Below are 17,869 nucleotides of genomic sequence, written 5' to 3' on the forward strand. Positions count from 1 at the left end.
GGCGCCCTGCACCGGGCTCCAGGGTGCCGCGAGTGACCTGCGGCATCGCACAGGCGTCTGTGGGACCCTGAAGCCCATGTGTCACCCGTGCTGTGCCCCATTTCCTCCAACCCCATCTCCCCCAACCCCATCTCCCCATGCCCACTGCCACAGGGTCTCCCAACCTGTCAGCTCAGCTCAGCCCTTCCCCCAGCTCAACACAGGACCAGGCACTGGTGTGCTGTGACTTTACTGGAGGCCGCAGGTGACAGACAGTGACACTGCCAACCCCAGACAGGCTCCCACCCCCCCACACACCCACCCCTCTGGGCCCCACAGCAGTGAAGTCCGGAGGCTGCCCTGTCCCGTCGGCTGAGGTTGGACACCATGGAGGAGGGAGAGGGGCCACTGAGGGATGCAGAGTCCAGCAAGGCTCCCGCCCGGCGTCACTCCTGCCGGGCCTCTAGGCGTTCCAGCACCAGCGCCGCCTGGGTCTTGGCTTCCTGCAGGAGGCTGGAGATGCGCTGGTGGGCCTGACAGACACAGGGCCTGTCATCACCCTGCACCTGCCGCCTGAACCCACAGGCCCAGGCCCTCCCTGCCACCTTCTCGCACCCTCTCTAGCCACACTCCATGGCCTGTCCACTCTGGGGTGATCCTGAACCCCTGACCTGGGGACCCCCAGCTCCTCGCAGGTCCTCAGAGGGGATGGGAGGGGTCCCTCTGTCTGTCCTGAGATGTGGGGACAGCCAGGCCCCAGGCCTTCACTCTCCTGGTCTTCCCACTTTAGCCTTGACTGTCAAGGGCAGGCTGTGTCCCCGAGGCCCAGAGGGCTCTCGTGACCAGTCCTTTAACTCCATGCCCATGTGGTGACATGATGGACAGTGACTTCCCTGGGTGGCCAAGCTCAGCCTGGCTGGAGCAGGCAGGTGGGGACAGGGGCTGGCCCCTGAAAAGCCCACAGTGCCACCTTTCTGAACTGTGAAATTGCTTTTTAAAGATTATCACAAAATCACAAGGATAGATGGGTGGCAGCTGAGGCTGGGGGCAGGGGAATGGTGGTCTCTGCTAATGAGTGTGGGGTCTCCTTTGAAACGATGAGAATGTTCTGGAACTTGAAAGAGTGGGTGGTCGTACAACATCATAAATGTGTAAATACCCTGGATTGTACTCTGTAAAATGGTGACTCGCATGTTCTGTGAATTTTACCTCAATAACAATAACAAGGATATTATCATGAATGCTGAAGCTAAGGTAACACCGCGGGTGGCAAGCGTTCTTTGAGGATCATGTTGCGGGTGCTGTGGTCCAGCTCACCCGGGGACCCCAACCCTGGGCAGCCCCACCTGGGAAGGTGGGTAAGGTGGGCAGGCTGGGGTGGCCGGGAGCAGCTACATCCAGGGCACCGGGGCTCTGATCTCCATAGCTCTCCGCTCCCCTTCCCCCACCTAAGATGGGCCCAGGCCTGGCTAGAGACCCCTGGAGGGAAAGGGGGCCAGCGGACACCAGGGCCACTTGCCTCCACAGAAACCCTGAGAGGACAGTGGCTGCCCTCGACGCTCGCGGACCGCAGGCCAGGCCTCGTCCACCTGCAGGAGGCCAGGGCAATGTCTCACCAGGTGGATGCTTCCCTCGAGGACCTGCCGGCCTGGGGTACGGGCCCCGCATCTGCAAACCGTGGCCCTGAGAGCCGTCTTCAGGCACCTCCCAGGGCCTGCCTCATGCACCTGCTGCTCACCTGGTCCTTGAATGCACCATCGGTGATGTCCTTCAGGTTGATGAGCACGTTGAAATATGCACCAAACACACCTGTCTCCAGGGCCTTGGCTGCCACCTGCAACAGCCGCCGGACAGGGATGGTCACCCACTCTTCCATCTGCCCACTCCTCGGCGCAGGGCCGCAGCTAACTAACTAACTAAATAACTAACAAGTGAGTATCAGACATTCACAAGACCCCAGGAGGCCAAGGACACGGCTGGAGCACGGGCTGGGGCCCAAAGAGGAACCTGGGATGGCAGGAACATCAGCCTTTATGGCAGGCGCCTTCTGGAACATCCTCAACAACTCGCACACAGTGACCTCCACAGGGAAGAAGGGGACACTTCTCTGAGGCCTCAGGACCAGACACTGGAACAGGTGTCTTTCTTGTAAAGACCCTGCGAACTGTGGGGCCTCAGGACGGGCTGCAGAAAGCAGAGCCTGCTCCGATGCCCCTGGTCCCGAGCCCACCACATGCAGGCTGTGGACAGGGCACCGTGTGCATGTCTGTGAGCTGCCTTCGGGGTTTTCTACAACAAGGGGGTGATGAGAAGGAAGGAGGGGGCGGGGGAGGGGAGGAGTTGCCAGGAGGGTCTGGGGGAGCGTGCTTAGGGGTGGACTCTGGGGACACATTTGAGTCTTTGCCTCTCTGTTGTGCAACCTCGAATAAGATCCTTAATTCCCATCCTAAAATGGGCTACACAAGCCAGCCCTGCTGCACGAGACTGGACAAGACCACCCTGGTGAAGCCCTCAAGTCCAGGCCTGGCTCAGTAAATACCCAACAAACGGCCACAGTCTCCCAATGACCCTCCACAAGCTCCCCCACAGCAGGAGGCTAGGCCCCACTCGCACCTGCAGGTCAGACCGGCAGGCCAGGTTCCCGCACAGGGCCAGCTCCTGCAGCACCGGCCACAGCGAGGCCACGGTCTCCGCCAGTGCCAGGGGCACGGCCACTGCCCGCCTCAGTCCCTCCTGCAGGGCGGCTGCACGCCTGAAACAAAGGCGTCAATGGTCAGAGTCTGGGGCACCCAGGGACAGCCAGACCCACCCCAACAGCTCCACTCTGAGCAGTTAACCGGAGCGGGGGGACAACAGGGAAGTCAGTCTTTCATCACAAACACACCCCAGAGGGAGGAGTGAATGGGACCTAGGTCCTTTCAAGGCACCTGGTGTCCACGATGAGGGGGCACCACCCCCGCGGCCACTGCTGCACTCACCTTTCCCTGTCCTCAGGTGTGTTCTTGGGCAGCTTCATCGCTTCCTGGCAGAACAAAACACAGAAATGCACATGGTGAGCAGCAGCCACATCCGGGGCCACGCGGAGAGCCTGGGAGGGTGAGGGCCTGTCTCGTACAGCACCCACATCACCACCCGAGGGGCCGGCATTTCTGCAGGGCACAGATGCGCTCTGGGGACAGCCCTTCTGTCAGGTTCCATGGTTTAAGTCCTTGGCGTTTGGCCCCGGGCAGAGGAGGGCAGCTGGGTTCAGGGACCCCACATCGGGCACTAAGACACTGGAAAAGAGGGGGTGGTGCCCTCAGGGGTCAAAGGGAAGGCAAGTCATCCAGCCCCGCCCCCGCCCACAGTCCCCACACAGTCACCGCTAGCGCATTAACACGGGGAACTGCGCAACCCCCAGAGTCTGGGCATGAAAGGTCCAGCCGCCCCCATCCCCAACCCAGCCATCTCCAAGGAGTGGCCCTGCTGGATTTGTCCTCCCCACACGGTGAGCTCGCTCTCCTTGGACTGGCCACCACGACGCAGGCCTCCCCTCCTGCACGCACCCCTGTGCTGCCAGTGTGGCCATGTCCAGGCTGTCCCATCACACCCAGTGTCTGGCCCTGTCCACCCCAGGACTTCTGGATGGGCCCATGGGCACAGCCGGGTGGGGACTGTGGCTGATACAGTCTTGTAGATTTGGCCAAAGCTCCACCTAAAAGGCATTACCAGTCGCCACTTCCGTCAGCCACACGTGGGAGCAATGACCCCCAACCTGACAAGAACTGGACCTGCTGTTGTGCTGGTAACGGCAGTTGACGCACTGACGGTCCAGACTAGCCTGTCCTCCGACCCCGTGACTGTAGGTCCCTCTGCAGGCATCCGCCCCGGGGGCCTGGAGCCAGGCTCGCGCAGGATGGTGACCCGGCTGCCGTCATGCTGCAGGGGCTGGGGACCTCCCCAGCAGAAGTTGCTGATTTCAGTCAAGCCCGCCGCTCATGGCCACATCTGCGCTGGGTCAAGAGGCCTGCCCACCAGAGTTGGATTTGTTTTCTGATTTACTGCAAAGTTTGTTTTGGGGGGAGGTTCGCAGCTGGCTTTTTACTCCACGTGGAAATTACTTATGTATTTGGTGCAAGATAAGGATGTTGTCTTATTTTTCTTCGAGTCTATCTTTTCGCTGCTCTCAGGGAACATAGCCAACGCGGCACTGACCTTTGCGTCCCTGTGAGACCGTCGACAGCTCACACTGTCTTCTAGGTTTTCCCTCAGCCACACATCTTTGATTGCTTTCCTTTCTCTTTCCTAGCTTTTGATTAGATTTCCATTTTCCACTCCCTCTCCTCATGCTTTCCAATTTTTCATCTCATTTCTCATCTCCAGTGGGTAGCCCTATTTCTTTAATACTTGTAATTAAACTGATGCTTCTCCTTCAACACCTCTCAACATCTGAAGTTCATCAGACCATAAAAGTCTAGAAAGTACCGTGGGAGAAGTTCAATATGCTTGGTCTAGGGGCCATTTAAACCATGACACGAAACCCAGACAAGAGCAAATGAAAGACTGCATATTCAACAACAACACAAAACTCCTACTGTCAGAAACCAGCAATGTCAGAAGACAAACAACAAACCAGGGCAGCAGGCAGACCATCCTCGAGTTCATAAAAAAGTCCTGGTCAGCAGTAAGGAAAAGCCCTACGACAGACCCAGGAGGAAGGACACCTTCCTGAAGAGGACTCGAACCATGTGACGAGTGTGAGGACGCCCTGCCTGCTCACTGTGGGAAGCGCACGCATGACAGCGCGGTGGTATGAGGGCGTCTCATGGCCGAGAGACACAGAAGAAGGGCAGATTCATGCCATAGGGGCTCCTTCCATGCAAGCTCCATAGGAGCCAGTTGGCAGCATCTTTTGAAATGAGGAAGGCACCCAGCATGGGCTGCAAGTCCTTCTAGGAATCACTCTCAGACTGCCCACCGCTCACCCAGCTACGGATGCTGGGGTTGTCCACATTGCAATGCCCACGTACAGACTGGAAACAGCCTAAATCCCGGCAGGGCTGGTCAAAGACGTTACAACTGTGCGTCCACGGAACCCTGGGCAGCTGGGTGGGGGTCTCCACGCATTGATACAGAAAGATCTGACAGAACGTCCAGTGAGGAATGCAAGAGGCAAACCTGAGAATACATGCATCGCCATTTGTGTAAGAAAGGAGAAAAAAGAAAAATCGGACATACACAAATATACAAAAGTGTCTCGGGCAGCTCTGGAGGCTGCGCCGTTGGGCGAGAAGGGTGCTGCGGAGGCAGGCGCCGGGACGGCTCACGGCTGCCCTTCCGCCCCACGAGTTCAGAACCTCCTGAAGGTTTCACCCATCTTAAAAAGCACATATGTAAAATTCACATTTAAAAACAACAGAATAAGGTGATCAGTAGCTGCACCTCCCTCCTGGGGACACGAACTTTGGTTAGATGGTTACCTCCTCCTGTATCGAGACTTATTTGGATGAAACTCTGACTCTTCCCTGTGTGGACCCAGCATTCACTTTGGGGCGCACAGCCCACATGCATTCCCCAGAGGTCACGGCGGAAATCTGAGCCCTGGCCCCTGTCCTGAGCCCTGCCTTCACACTCAGTCTTGCCCATGACGCAGCCCTGTCCTGAGCCTCTGGGACGTGAGTCTATGGAGCTCACACCTTCCAGGGCAGGTCGTCCTCACTCGCCTGGTGAGTCTGAGCTCCGTCATTCCCGCCACTCCTGGGTCCTCTTGTCATGAACTGCTCTCAGACACGTGGTGGGACTTCTGGACCTTGAACTCCCGGCTCTGACCTTTCTGCATGTTCCCAGGCCATTGCTCTGGGTTTTGAGCACCGTCCCTTCCCTGTTTCCCACCTGACACCCAGCCAGTCTGGGATGAGCTTATCTGGAGCAGACCCGCTGTGTGACGGTGAAGATGTCCCAGCTCTCCATGTGGCCTTTTTGTCCGATGTCTGAAATGTCTTCTCTGATCTCTCTGAGACCATTAATCACTAGCTTTTCTTCTTTTAAGATTTCTGCCGCCTGCCCTTCCTGGAATGCGAGCTCATCTCTAGGGACCATGCATTCCTCTGGCGATGGCAAGTCTGAGTGCCAGCCTATCTCAGGGCTCAGCGGGCAGCTGGGGTGGGGGGTGCTGAGCCTGGGCTGATCCCCAGAGGTGCCCTTTTCTCCCTCCCACCCCACCCTGCCATGGCACAGATGCCAGCCTGGGGGCACGCCTGGGCCAAACCCTCAAACCCGCTGGACTCAACCCTGCATTAGCAGGACAGGGGCCCAGCAGCCTCCAGACCGCTGTCCCTCACCAGCTGCTCCTGGTCTCCAGACACCTGCGCTTGCCGCAGCCCCCTGACCGCCGTCCCTGACCCCTCTCTCGCTCAGGACCACCTCTGTGGCCATGCAGCCCCTCTGCTCTCACCAGGCAGGCCTGGAAGGCATGGGCATCAGCATCCACCAGAGTGGTCAGCTCGGCTGAGGCAGCGTGGAAGGGTGGGATCAGGCGCCGCATGGTCGCATCCAGGTGCTCGAACTGGCGCCGCCCGTAGGTCATCAGGCCGGCCATGGAGGCCAGCGCGGCACCCTGCAGAGAGAGAAGCCAGCTGTGTGGGACAGAACCGCAGGCCCGTGCCCTTGCCCCTGTCCCCACCTATGTCCCTGCCCCACCTCGCCCCTGTCCTCATCCTTGTCCTCACCTCTGGCCTCAGCCCTGGCTCCAGTCCCCACTTACCATGGCCGCGCTGGCAGCTGCCACCGAGCCACCCCCCGGAGCTGCTGTGCGGGCGCCCACCTCACGGATGAAGGTGCGCAGGGGCTTGTCCACCAGGCTCTGCTCATGCCCACTGTCAGGGACCAGGTATCTGAGGGGAGGAGGTGGCTAGGTGAGGCCCTGGAGGGGAGGGTGAGGCTGGGGATGGGGGACGGGGTCCAGGGTAGTTCAGGGATGGGGATGGGGTTCTGGGTGATAACTGCCAGGCTGTGAGGGCAGGGCTGACTCAGACTCTGGTTCCTAACTCCAGGCCACCCCCAAGACCCCGCCCTGGTCAACAAGGGAGAGAGGTCCCGGTTTGCAGAGCAGCTGCAGCCTGGCCAGGGCCATGACACCCAGGAGCCCCTATGAGGACAGAGTGGGACCTTGTTGGGGCCTCGCTGCACCCCCCAACGAGCCCCCACCCCACGCCTGGCATAGGCACTCTGGTGTTTGCTGATGAACGTGTGACCAAGTGGAAGGCTCTGGAAGGACTAAGGCAGGTCTCCACATGGAGGGGCTGCTCACTCAATGATCCGTTCCTTAGGGTTGAAGGGGGACAAGGAGTCCAGGCCCAGCCGGCTCACCACCTAGAGAAGAGGGGCTGGTGAGGACGAGTCACAGGGCCTGTCCCCACATGGGAGGAAGGCCACGCACTGCTCGGGGTCCCACCTCAGCTCACGGTGGCCTTCCTGTCCTGACCCTTTATGTGGGGAACCAAGCAGGGGCATAGCGATGGCACTCCTTGCCCACTGGGAGCCCTGCTGACCGCTGGCTCCCCGTCCAAGCCGGGCCCCACTCCCCCAGAAAGCCGCCAGCCCAGGGAGGCTGCCTGTGCAGACCTCCTGACACATCAGCCCACCTGTGTAACCCCAGGGAAACTGAGTCCCAGAGAGAGAAAGTACCCACTGGTGATCCCTCAGCGAACTGACCCTCATTCCAAACCACAGGGGCCCTTCTCGTGTGTCCCACAGATGACCCCACACACCTGGTGCTGGAAGGGGCCACAGAATCTGCCTCTTTGGACAAGATTGTGACTCTTCAGGTGTCAGGGTCTCACTGGTTCTTAAAGTCCAGGAGTTGCCTGACTCGCCTAAACACAAGACTTGCTATGTGAGGAAAAGTGACTTCTACCTAAATTCAAAATAAAGTTGGAACAATCCCCATTTAGATTAGAATTCTTCCCACCAAAAAACACTCAAGATGCTTTACAGTGTTATATGCCAGCACCCAGCTTCAGCCTGTTCTGAGCCAAAAAGGCCAACACTGCTGCTTGAGAGAAACAAGCCAGTGGGCCCCGGGGTGTCGTGAGCTCTCCCCACAAACGTGAAAACAAAGAGCACCCCCAAGAGTCAGCAGGCAACACGGCAGAGTCCTCCTGGCACAGACGACCTCAGAAAGATCAACAGAATCATTTAAATGAATTTAAATGCTTGCCGAAGCTGGTGGGAAGTAAGGAGGTCACTCAATGCCAGAAATGACAGAAGTGAACCACAGAGGCCTGCTCGCCCTGAAGGAGGGAGGTCTCCAGCCCTCAAGAGGTAGGGAGACTGGAGACCCCTGGAAGAGAACATCACCAAGGATGAATAAGAGAAAACCACCCTCTGGAGGAAATAATTGGGATACTTTCCAGTCTCTGCCTCCCCTTTTGTGAAGCTGGAAAAAAATCTTTCCTGGGAATTCTAACCACAAGCCACCTTGATGGGATACAGGCCACGGTTCCCATAGATTTCTCTGCCTGTGTAGTTCCAGAGAAAAGACTCAGTCTAAAGTGGCCCCACACGGTAGTGTCCCCAAGCACCTAACAGAGGCCAACACAAACTTTAAATGAAGGTGTCCAATAATTACCACAGATAAAACTTCAAAGAATATGCACTCACAACCAAAAATCACAAAACACATGAAGAAGCAAGTCACCATGAGAGAGAGTCAGTAGACACAACAAGGTGCAAAATCAGACCCTCAAAGGCTGCAGGCATCAGAACTTCCAGATAAAGGATACAAGATAAGATGCCAAAAATAGAAAAGAGCATCAAACACTAGGAGAGGCTAAAGCTTTTTCCTACAGGAAAAGGATGAAGTTAGAAAATCATCAATGGCGGCTAAAACTTGTCTCTGGAATTTCAAGAGGAATAGGGTGTTTACATATTCTTTTTTTTTTTTCCCTGCTTTATCTCCCCAACCCCCGCCCTCCCCCGTACACAGTTGTATATCTTAGTTGCATGTCCTTCTAGTTGTGGGATGTGGGACGCCACCTCAACGTGGCCAGACGAGCAGTGCCATGTCTGTGCCCAGGATCCGAACCCTGGGCCACTGCAGCAGAGCACATGAACTTAACCACTCGGCCACGGAGCCGGCCCCTACATATTCTTAAATCACCTCCCCACACAGAGCTTATTACAATAGGAAAAGTAGAAAGATTGCAATGAATAACCCAAGCGGGAAACACCACCTTGTCAAGGGATCCAGTTTACCCCAAGTTTACCCGGATAAATGGGCACCTCAGGGCTCATGACCTGGCGCCCAGGACACCACATCACTTCTGTGCTGCTTCTGCCAAAGATGCCCAACCACGTCTAGTCACGAGAAATGTCAGACCAGGACCCCGTGAGGGACACTTTACAAAACAACTACCCTGCATGTTAGAGTCTGTCAAGGTCAGTGAAGGACAAGGAGGACAGGAACTGTTCCAGGTTAAAGGCTGTAAAAGACATGACAGCTAAATGCATTGTGTTACCTGGATTGATCTGGGATTGGAGGATAAATAGCTATAACGGAAATTATTGGGACATTGATGCAATTTGATTATGGTCTGTAGACTGGATACTAGAATTTTATTAATGTTGAATTTCCTGATTTTGATCATCATACTGTGGTTGTGTAAGAGAACGTCCCTGTTCTTAAGAAATACACCCTGAATAAATCAGGGGCTAAAGGGCCACAAGGTCTTCAGCTACTGTCAGATGGTCCCGAAAAGAACAATGCGATGGGGGCCGGCTCCGTGGCCGAGTGGTTAAGTTCACGCGCTCTGCTGCGGCGGCCCAGGGTTTGGATCCTGGGCGCAGACATGGCACCGCTCGTCAGGCCACGTTGAGGCGGCGTCCCACATCTCACAACTAGAAGGACCTGCAACTAAGATATACAACTATGTACCGGGGTGGGGTTTGGGAAATAAAGCAGAAAAAAAAAAAAAAAAGATTGGCAACAGTTGTTAGCCCAGGTGCCAATCTTTAAAAAAAAAAAAAGAACAATGCAATGATGCACAAATACAGACAGAATGATTAAGCAAGTGGGCAACATGCCAGCACCTGGTGGACCTGGAGAGGACGGGGACCTCGCACGATTCCTGCACCTCTTCTGTGAGTAGGAAGTCACATCCAAATAAAAAGTCACACAGCAGCTGTAACAGCTAGAAAGAGAGCAGTCCTGGCTGTAAAGTGTATCAGCGACTTGGCTAGATTTGAAAAAAACACAGTGACTATAAGGGGAAAGAAATGGAAAGAAAGTAGAGAAAGGGCAGGATATATAGAAGACAGAAAATGCTACTGCCATGAAATCGCTGTCCCTAAAGCAAAAGAACCAAACAACTGGGTCAAAAATATAACAGAAGAAAATATCCCTGAAACTAAGCAAGAATGGAATCTGTTAATCACAAAAACACGATGTGGAAAAATCAACACCCAAGACATATATGGCAGAGTCACTGAATTTCAAGGATAAAGAAGGAATTCTTCAGGCATCACAGAGAAAGAACAAGCCACCTGGGGTGAGGGACAGTCAGGGGGCCGTAGATACCCCCCACTGTGTGACATTTAATTCCAGAAAAGGGTAAAGATGTTTGCAACATTTTCAGGGACAAACAAGTGACTTGGAATTCTGGTTGCCCAACTGTCTTGCGAGAATAAACTCACAGAAAGACATTCCCAAACTTGCCAGAACCTACAGAATAAAACCCCCATGACTTTTCTTTAAAAGTCCACTTGATTTTGAAATCCAGACAGACGGACCAGTAGGGAGACTGCGTGAAGGACAGAGGTGCATCTGGGCCTCACTGACGTAACGTGGAGTTAAGATCAGATATCTGCGGATATTTAATATATTTAATATTTGTGGACGTGGTTACAGAAGCTAAATGTTATAAATTCAACAATGTAAAAATAACACAATTGAAATCTGGAGCAGAGATGAGCGCTCACCAAAGTGCATTAATTTTCTTCTTTCTTCACCAAGAGTCACAGACATTGCCCAACACTGATAAAGAGCTAAAGGAATATTATTTAAACTTAAAAATTCAACCACCTGGAACTCATAGATTCAGCAAGATAGCAGGACACAAAGTCAAGACACGGAAGTCAATTGCATTTCTATACACCAACAATGAACAATCTGAAAAAGAAATCACAAAAACAATTCCATTCACAATAGCATCAAAAAGAATAAAATACTTAGGAATTAATTAACTCAACCAAGGAGGTGGGAGACCTGTACGAGGACTCTGGAGACCACTGCTGTGAGAAGCGAAGGAAGACACAGATCAGTGGAAACGCAGCCTCTGCGCAGGGACTGGAAGACTTCCCGCGGCTGGGACGGCAACACCCCCCAAGGCAGTCCACAGAGCCAGTGCCGCCACTGTCGGAATCCTAACCACGATGCTGCGGAAACGGAAAACCCATCCTGACGGTGCCGATGGCTACACAACATTGTGAGTGTGTTTAACACCACTGAACTGTAGACGTAAAAGTGGTCAAGATGGTAAATTTTATGTTATGTGTATTTTACCACAATAAAAAAAAGTTAGCCACCAAAAGAACCCCCCCTAAAAAAAATAACAATTCTGAGAAATCAGGAAATAGAGGAGGAAGAAAAGATGAGAGTAAATGCTGCGTATTTATTTTCCCATTTTCATAGAAGGCAGTCAAATTGATAAATTAGAAAATCTGGATAAAATTTTAAAATGAAAAAGTAGAGATAAATATATTAAGTTATTGATAAGAAATTTTCACATACTGAGGTATATGGGGCGCCTATTCTGGTTTGACCCTGATTCAGCCTGAACTAAGAAGCCTGACTTCGCCTATCAGACAGACATTCTACATCTGCCTTAACCAGTGAAGTAAACAGTGTGTAAAACATTATCTCAAAGTACAAGAATGCACTCTTTGAAGATACGGGCGCATACTTCCCTCCCAGGACTCCAGCATCCCTAACGCCCACATCAGTATTCCCGAGGAGAAGTTCCCTTTCCTGACATCAGGGTCATGTGGACCCGCTACTGCGCAGCTGAGTGTCTTTGCCACTTTGATGAAGACGTATCCCAGGCGTGTTTGATGCATGTTCTGTGTTCTAAGAAGGTATAAAACTGTACTGAAAACCACGCTTCTCCTGAGCAATTTCTTCCTTTGTGAAAGCTGCTCTCCTGGATTGAAATCCTGGCTCAAGTGAAACTCACCTCATCTCTCCTATCTGTACAGTGGTTATTGTTTATTTGCATCAACATTATAATTACCCAAATACCTAAAAACAAACTAACTCTGCCACATAAGCAGAAGGAAGCCACACCCTCCCCCCCACACACCTGGAAGCAGAACAAAAGCAGTCCAGATGTGCCTGCTCAGTCAGCAGATGCTCAGGGATAACTCAACACCAAACACAGTCGTGCACTCATCATAAGAAACACCCTCCAAATGACATGACTCAGAGGCCAGAGTGAGAGGACGGCAAAGGACGTGCACACCTGGAGCAGGCTCTGCAGCCGTGAGGAATTCCAGGCCAAGGTGTCACGTGGCACAAATAATCTATTGAGTAGGGGCAATAGATTCACACACCCCGATCCAGATGTGCAAGAGGGAGGGCCACGTCCCTCATCAGAGCCACGCAGCTCCAAGACAGACCCCAGAAGGGAATAAGGAAGCTGGGTGTACCCTCCTCTCCACAGAATCTTTACAGGATTGAACATATTTTAGGTCACAAAGAAAACCTCAATAGTGTCCCCAAAATGAAAATAGTATGATCTCACCTTCTAAGCACAGACAACTAAACAAAAAAGGAGGAATGAGGCCAGCGAGGGGGCTCTGGGCCTGGGCGTGGGGCCCTTAGGCTATGGGCATGGGGGTCTCCAGCTGTGGGTTTGGGGGCCTCCAGCTGTGGGTGTGGGGGCCTGCTCCCTCAAGCCCGTTTGCTGCCCCACCAGCCCAATCCCTCACGTGGAGCCCAGCCCACCAGCCTGATCCGGTGCTCCTCCTCCAGGACAAAGAGGTTCTCCTTCTCACAGTAGAAGTCGGCGGCGTCCAGGAGGGCCTTCAGAGGCACCAGGCCCACGAGCTGTGAGCCCACCACTGGAAGGCTCAGCTCCTGCAGAGGTTGAGCAGCATCAACACCTGCGGGGCTGGACTCGAGAACACCCTGGAGAGTGGTGGGGACACCAGCCATCCTCACCTGGATGGACCCCCCCCCCTTCAACCAGCAGGGGACACCCGCCCTGCTCACCTGGGCTTCTCTGCAGGTTTCCTCATAGACCGTGTGCAGCCCTGTGACCTCAAAGTCCAGGAGGTTGGTGGAAACCTGAGCCAGGTTCTTCTCCTCCAGGTACCAGCCAATGCCCTGAACCTTTTTCAGGCATCCTGGCTGCAAAGCAAAAGCCTTTCCTAGTCCAGGCCCCGCCAGCCTCTCCTGGGGCCCGCACGGAGAGCACCTGCCCCCGAGCCCCTACTGGCCGAGGCTCCCTTCCTCTCCAGACACCAGGACAAGGGCACCACGGAGGGCAGCCGGCACACTGGCCCACATGGCCTGGAGTGTGTCTGGTGTGGCTCTGCCCGACGGCATGTCCGAGTCTGGCTCTCCTGCTCATTCTCTGGCTCTCTCATCTGTGGAGCCAGGAGGAGCCCACCCACCACAGGGAAACTGAGGCCCCAAAGCATCAGGTGCTGCGATGCCCACCCTCATAATCACAAGGCTCAGACCAGGCCCTGCCTCTGGCTAGCATCTACCCACACCCATGTCCTGGGAGCCAGCCCAGGGCCACCCCCCCAACTCCAAACTCCTGTGCTCAGTGTCTTCCTCCTATCCACCCCTAATCCCAGGGGCTGGCTCTCAGCCCCTTGCTCCTTGGGGTGACTCAGTCCACCTGAGGAGGGAACTTTGACCTCTGACTTCAGCAGGACCTTAAGAAGGATGTGGGGTTCACTGTGCTTTTGTGTTGTGCCCACAGACAACTGAGTCTGAGGAGCAGGAATCAGCTGCCTGGTGGGACCCTGGTCTCTGGGGGGCGGGGTGCTGACAGGTGGGCAGGGTGTCACCCTCCGCCTCCTTCCCCGGGTGTCTCTGTGTCTACCTGTGTCCAACCTGGACTTTCTGCAGGGGTGAGGTCAAACTAGGTGACAGCTGCTGTGGCAGACTTGGTGGGTCAGGGCACTGGGACACCTGGAGGTGTGTGGGGGCACCTGGGAGTACCTGAGTGTACCCAGGGACACCTGGAGGTGTGTGAGGGCACCTGGGAATAACTGAGTGTACCCGGGGGCACCTGCAGGTGTGTGGGGGCACCTGGGGTTCAGAAGTAGCGTTTCCATGTCAGTATGGAAATGCTGAATATTGTAACAATAGGCACAGTCCTACCTGCTCCCATGGGAGACATACTTTGAAGATGTCCTCCTCAACTTCAAACCCTGGAGCCCTGACCCTGCCCGGCCCCGAGTGGCATGGACCCTGAGGCTGGGCTGGTCAGCAGGTCCACACCCCAGCCCATCCAGCCTCTGACGCTCTCCCGTGGGCCCCTCGGGATTCCGTGGGCACAGTGGGCCATGAGCCTGGCTGCTGCTCACCTGGTCCTTCCCGCGACCCTGCTCCCTCAGGTTGAGGGCGATGCGGTGTGCCTGCTCCTTGGTGCTGAGCAGGTTGATGTTGAATGCGATAAGGAACCTCCGTGCCCCAGTGACAGTGGCCCCCCAGCTGGGGACGAAGGAGCTGGGGCCAAAGTCGGGTGCCCATTCGGTCTGCTTAAGCTGTGGGGAGACTTACCCTGGGGTGGGTGTCCCACATGGGAGGGGGTATCCCCAGAGTTGGGGAGGGGGAAGAAGGATGGCACCCACCCCTGCAGGGTCCACCCCCAGACCTGCCCACCCTCAGTGGGGACACAGCACCTTCTCAGCAAGGGCTTCATACTCCCCAGCCCGGATGGCTGGCAGGGTCCGGCGACTGGCCGTCCGTGCTGCCTCGCCGTAGAGGTACACTGCAAGGGGGGCCTGCTGGTCAGGTCCTTGGCCAGTGGGCGGTCCAGAAACCCCATTCCCAGAGGAGAAACAAGGCGGCCCAATCCAGCCAGCCACAGCCCGGGGGCAGCCTTCTCGTGGCTCCCATCTCATGGGGAGCGCCCCTTTCTCTGTGCTGCGTGGGACAGGTGTGGGTGGTGGCTAATGGATACTCCTGATGGGCCAGGACCCCTGCTCTGCTGCTCCCCCTGCACAGATGCCCCAAAAAAGCCGTTGCTGTGATTACAAGAGTTAGGAGTGGGCATGCGGGGTGGAGAGATGCTCACGTTCCTTCCCACAAGGTCTTTTCACTGCACAATGACCGAGACTACAGATCAAGGGACACAGAGGAAAGAAAAGAAACCTCAGCCCAAACCCCTGATACGTCCACAACCACTGTGGCACCGAGGCAGGGTGCCTCAGTCTGTGCGTGGGGCCTACACCCACATGGGCTAGATTTTGCGTACGTGCGCACGTGTCCTGTCCTTCATGCAGACCCCTATGCTGGGCAGGCACTTCGTCTCCAGCTTGTCTCCATCTGTCCCATGTCATTTTCTTGATTTTGTTAACTCCCCAAAGTGGAATTATTCTACTGGGGGGCATGGGCTCTCCGTCTGTCTTGCTAAATTACTTTACAGAGTGGCTGCAGGGTTCCTGCCACCAAGCAACGTGTGAGCGCCCCACTGCTCCCTGACACTGGGCGCATCCTTGTGTTCCTACTGGCATTTATCTCATCGTGCAAGGAGCGGGACATTTCCCTTCACGTGAGTTCACTCATGGTAGGTTTTTAAAAATAATCAGCATTTTTAAGGAGTCAGGAGAAGAGAACCATGAGGGATGCCCTGCTGCTGATGGGACTGAAGTAGAGTGAGGAGGGGCTGGGGCGCCCCTCCTGGGGGCACTCACCTGGCACCCCAAGCTCCTCTGCCAACCGTTGGCCAAAGGCCTGGGCACAGAGCACGCATTCATTCATGGAGACGCCCCTCACTGGGATGAAGGGGCACACGTCCAGGGCACCCATTCGCGGGTGCTCCCCTGCAGAGAGAAGAGGCTGAGGAAGGGAGGTCCAGGGGTGGGTATGGGCCCCATGGGCTCTCGCAGACCCCCGCCGTCTCCTGCTCCACCCCGCCTGCATCCACACACCCAGTGTTCACGCTGACCACAGGGACCCTGGGAGAAGAAGCGCCCCAGTATTTGGACATCCTTGTGGTAAACCCCTCCCTCTCCTAAAAGCTGCAAGGACACCTTCCCACGTGAGCTCTGGCCAGGCTGCCAGGCCGTCTTGGCCGGGATCCTGCCACCCAGCCCTCCCTCCCCTGGTGGGTGTGGGTCCATGCCACATTACAGAGCACCCTTCTTATAACCTGAGTCCCCCTGCTGTGGGTCAGATCAAGATGCAGGTCAGCAGCACCCGATGGCGAGCCCCCATCCCCCACATCTTCCACCCTCGGCTCCTTGCTTCCAGATAAGCCTCCTATCTCTTCCCCAGATGGGATCACTTAGGAATTCGTTCCTCAAGGGCCTGGCGTCCCCTGCTGTGAGCGGCCAGAGACCCTGACCTTTTGGCCAGCTCCCCGTGTGTCCAGCGACCCTTGACCCTGCCTGCTGCAGTGAACGTGTTTGGTTTTGTGGGCTGTCGACAGGCCAGTTTCCAGCAGGCCGTGTCTTGCCTCCAGCCTCCAGGGCCTGCAGCAGAGTGTCAGCCTCACTGCCAGTGGCTCTTGAGGACCCCCTGAAACATGGACAAGGGGTGCCACACACCTTCACCCAGCATAGTATGTTCCACGGGCTGCGCCTGAGACTCCCAAGAAGAAGCCTGCTGGGTTGGCCCCCACCCCTGCACCGCACCCTGTGGGCAGGACAGCAGGCCCGACGCTCCGGACCCCTCACCTTTGTGCCTGCTCATGTCGATGAGCCTGAAGGCAGTCCGGGCGGCATTGAGGGCCCCCTCCACCACGTCCTCAGGCCGCCCCACAAAGGTGTAGACGGTGCGGTTGGTGGAGGGGCCGGCATCTACGTCCAGCAGCACACAGCCTGGGGTCTGCACCACAGCTTGGGAGATGGCGTCAATCACCTGGGCACGAAAGCCCAGCCCCATGCCTCAGTTTCCCCACTTGGAAGAGGGAACAGGAGCTTCAAGGGGGCCGTGCCTCTCCTGACACCTCGAACATGGGCCTGAGAAGCTGGTGCTAAGCAACTGGGGACTCCTCAGAGAGCAGGAGCCTGGGGGACCCATGGTCAGGACAGGTTTACCAAGGAGGCATAATGGGCGGGACCCTCCAGGGGAAACTGAGGCAGGAAGCAGACCCAGGGGGAGGGCTGCTAGGGCTCTGACAAGGTGACCTACAGGCCAAGGTCAGAGGTCAGGGCCCAGCCACCAGCAGGAGCTTCTGCATCAGGGAGGAGCATGAAGGGCCTAGAACTTTCCGAGGCCACAGGATGGCCCAACATTGGGAGCAAGGGCTCAGGGCCCAGCTGCTCCGTAGCCCTCGCTGGCCTGCCCAACTCCATGCCTCAGTGTCCCTGTAGGAGCATTGGAGATGACAACAGCGCCTACCCCTCCAGGCGTGGGGAGGGGAGGCATAACCACGCGGGCCAGGACCCCATCCTGACTGCCCACCCCTGCCCTCTCCTCCCCTGGTCGGTCACCTGTAGGTCCCCCACGTTCACAGGGCTCATCCCTTTTGAGAGAAGGTGACCCCCAACTGCACACCAAGCAGCCCCCTCTCCTCACCCTGAGCCCCGTGCGCTGCCCCCAGCCAGCCCCCCTGGCGCCTCACCTCCTGGCTGTTCCCCTCCGAGAAGTTGGGGACACATTCCACCAGCCGGGACATGGTCAGGACGCTCCTCGCACAGGGCAGACCAGACAAGGGAGGAGGGACGGAGG

The 17,869-nt window shown here is 56.0% G+C and overlaps 1 protein-coding gene across 2 annotated transcripts; it reads right to left on the reverse strand.

The window, feature by feature from the left end:
* Positions 1-245: 245 nt before the first annotated feature.
* FTCD (formimidoyltransferase cyclodeaminase) lies at positions 246-17,869 on the reverse strand. Of its 2 annotated transcripts, none has more exons than XM_046647967.1 (14): positions 17,763-17,869; positions 16,873-17,056; positions 15,889-16,017; positions 14,875-14,963; positions 14,557-14,736; positions 13,226-13,363; positions 12,959-13,090; positions 7,268-7,329; positions 6,722-6,851; positions 6,413-6,574; positions 2,958-3,001; positions 2,593-2,731; positions 1,718-1,813; positions 246-482 (listed from the first exon to the last, which is right to left on the reverse strand). In XM_046647967.1, exons 1-14 carry the CDS (start codon positions 17,814-17,816, stop codon positions 426-428), a joined length of 1,596 nt encoding a protein of 531 aa, XP_046503923.1. In that variant the 5' UTR covers positions 17,817-17,869; the 3' UTR covers positions 246-425. The 2 variants fall into 2 exon arrangements, with proteins under 2 accessions (XP_046503923.1, XP_046503922.1); XM_046647966.1 differs by having other exon boundaries at positions 252-512.

This window comes from Equus quagga, chromosome 21 (assembly GCF_021613505.1).
Source record: "Equus quagga isolate Etosha38 chromosome 21, UCLA_HA_Equagga_1.0, whole genome shotgun sequence".
In the NCBI taxonomy this organism is placed as follows: Eukaryota; Metazoa; Chordata; class Mammalia; order Perissodactyla; family Equidae; genus Equus; species Equus quagga.

Bases quoted from the DNA above. Each gene is read 5' to 3' on its own strand.
- FTCD (XM_046647966.1), bottom strand. From the start codon at position 17,816: ATGTCCCGGCTGGTGGAATGTGTCCCCAACTTCTCGGAGGGGAACAGC. The intron at 16,018-16,872 runs GTGAGGGGTCCG...TTCTCTCTGCAG, and splicing joins CGACATGAGCAGGCACAAAG to GGGAGCACCCGCGAATGGGT. The intron at 6,575-6,721 runs GTAAGTGGGGAC...CTCTCTCTGCAG, and splicing joins CAGCTGCCAGCGCGGCCATG to GGTGCCGCGCTGGCCTCCAT.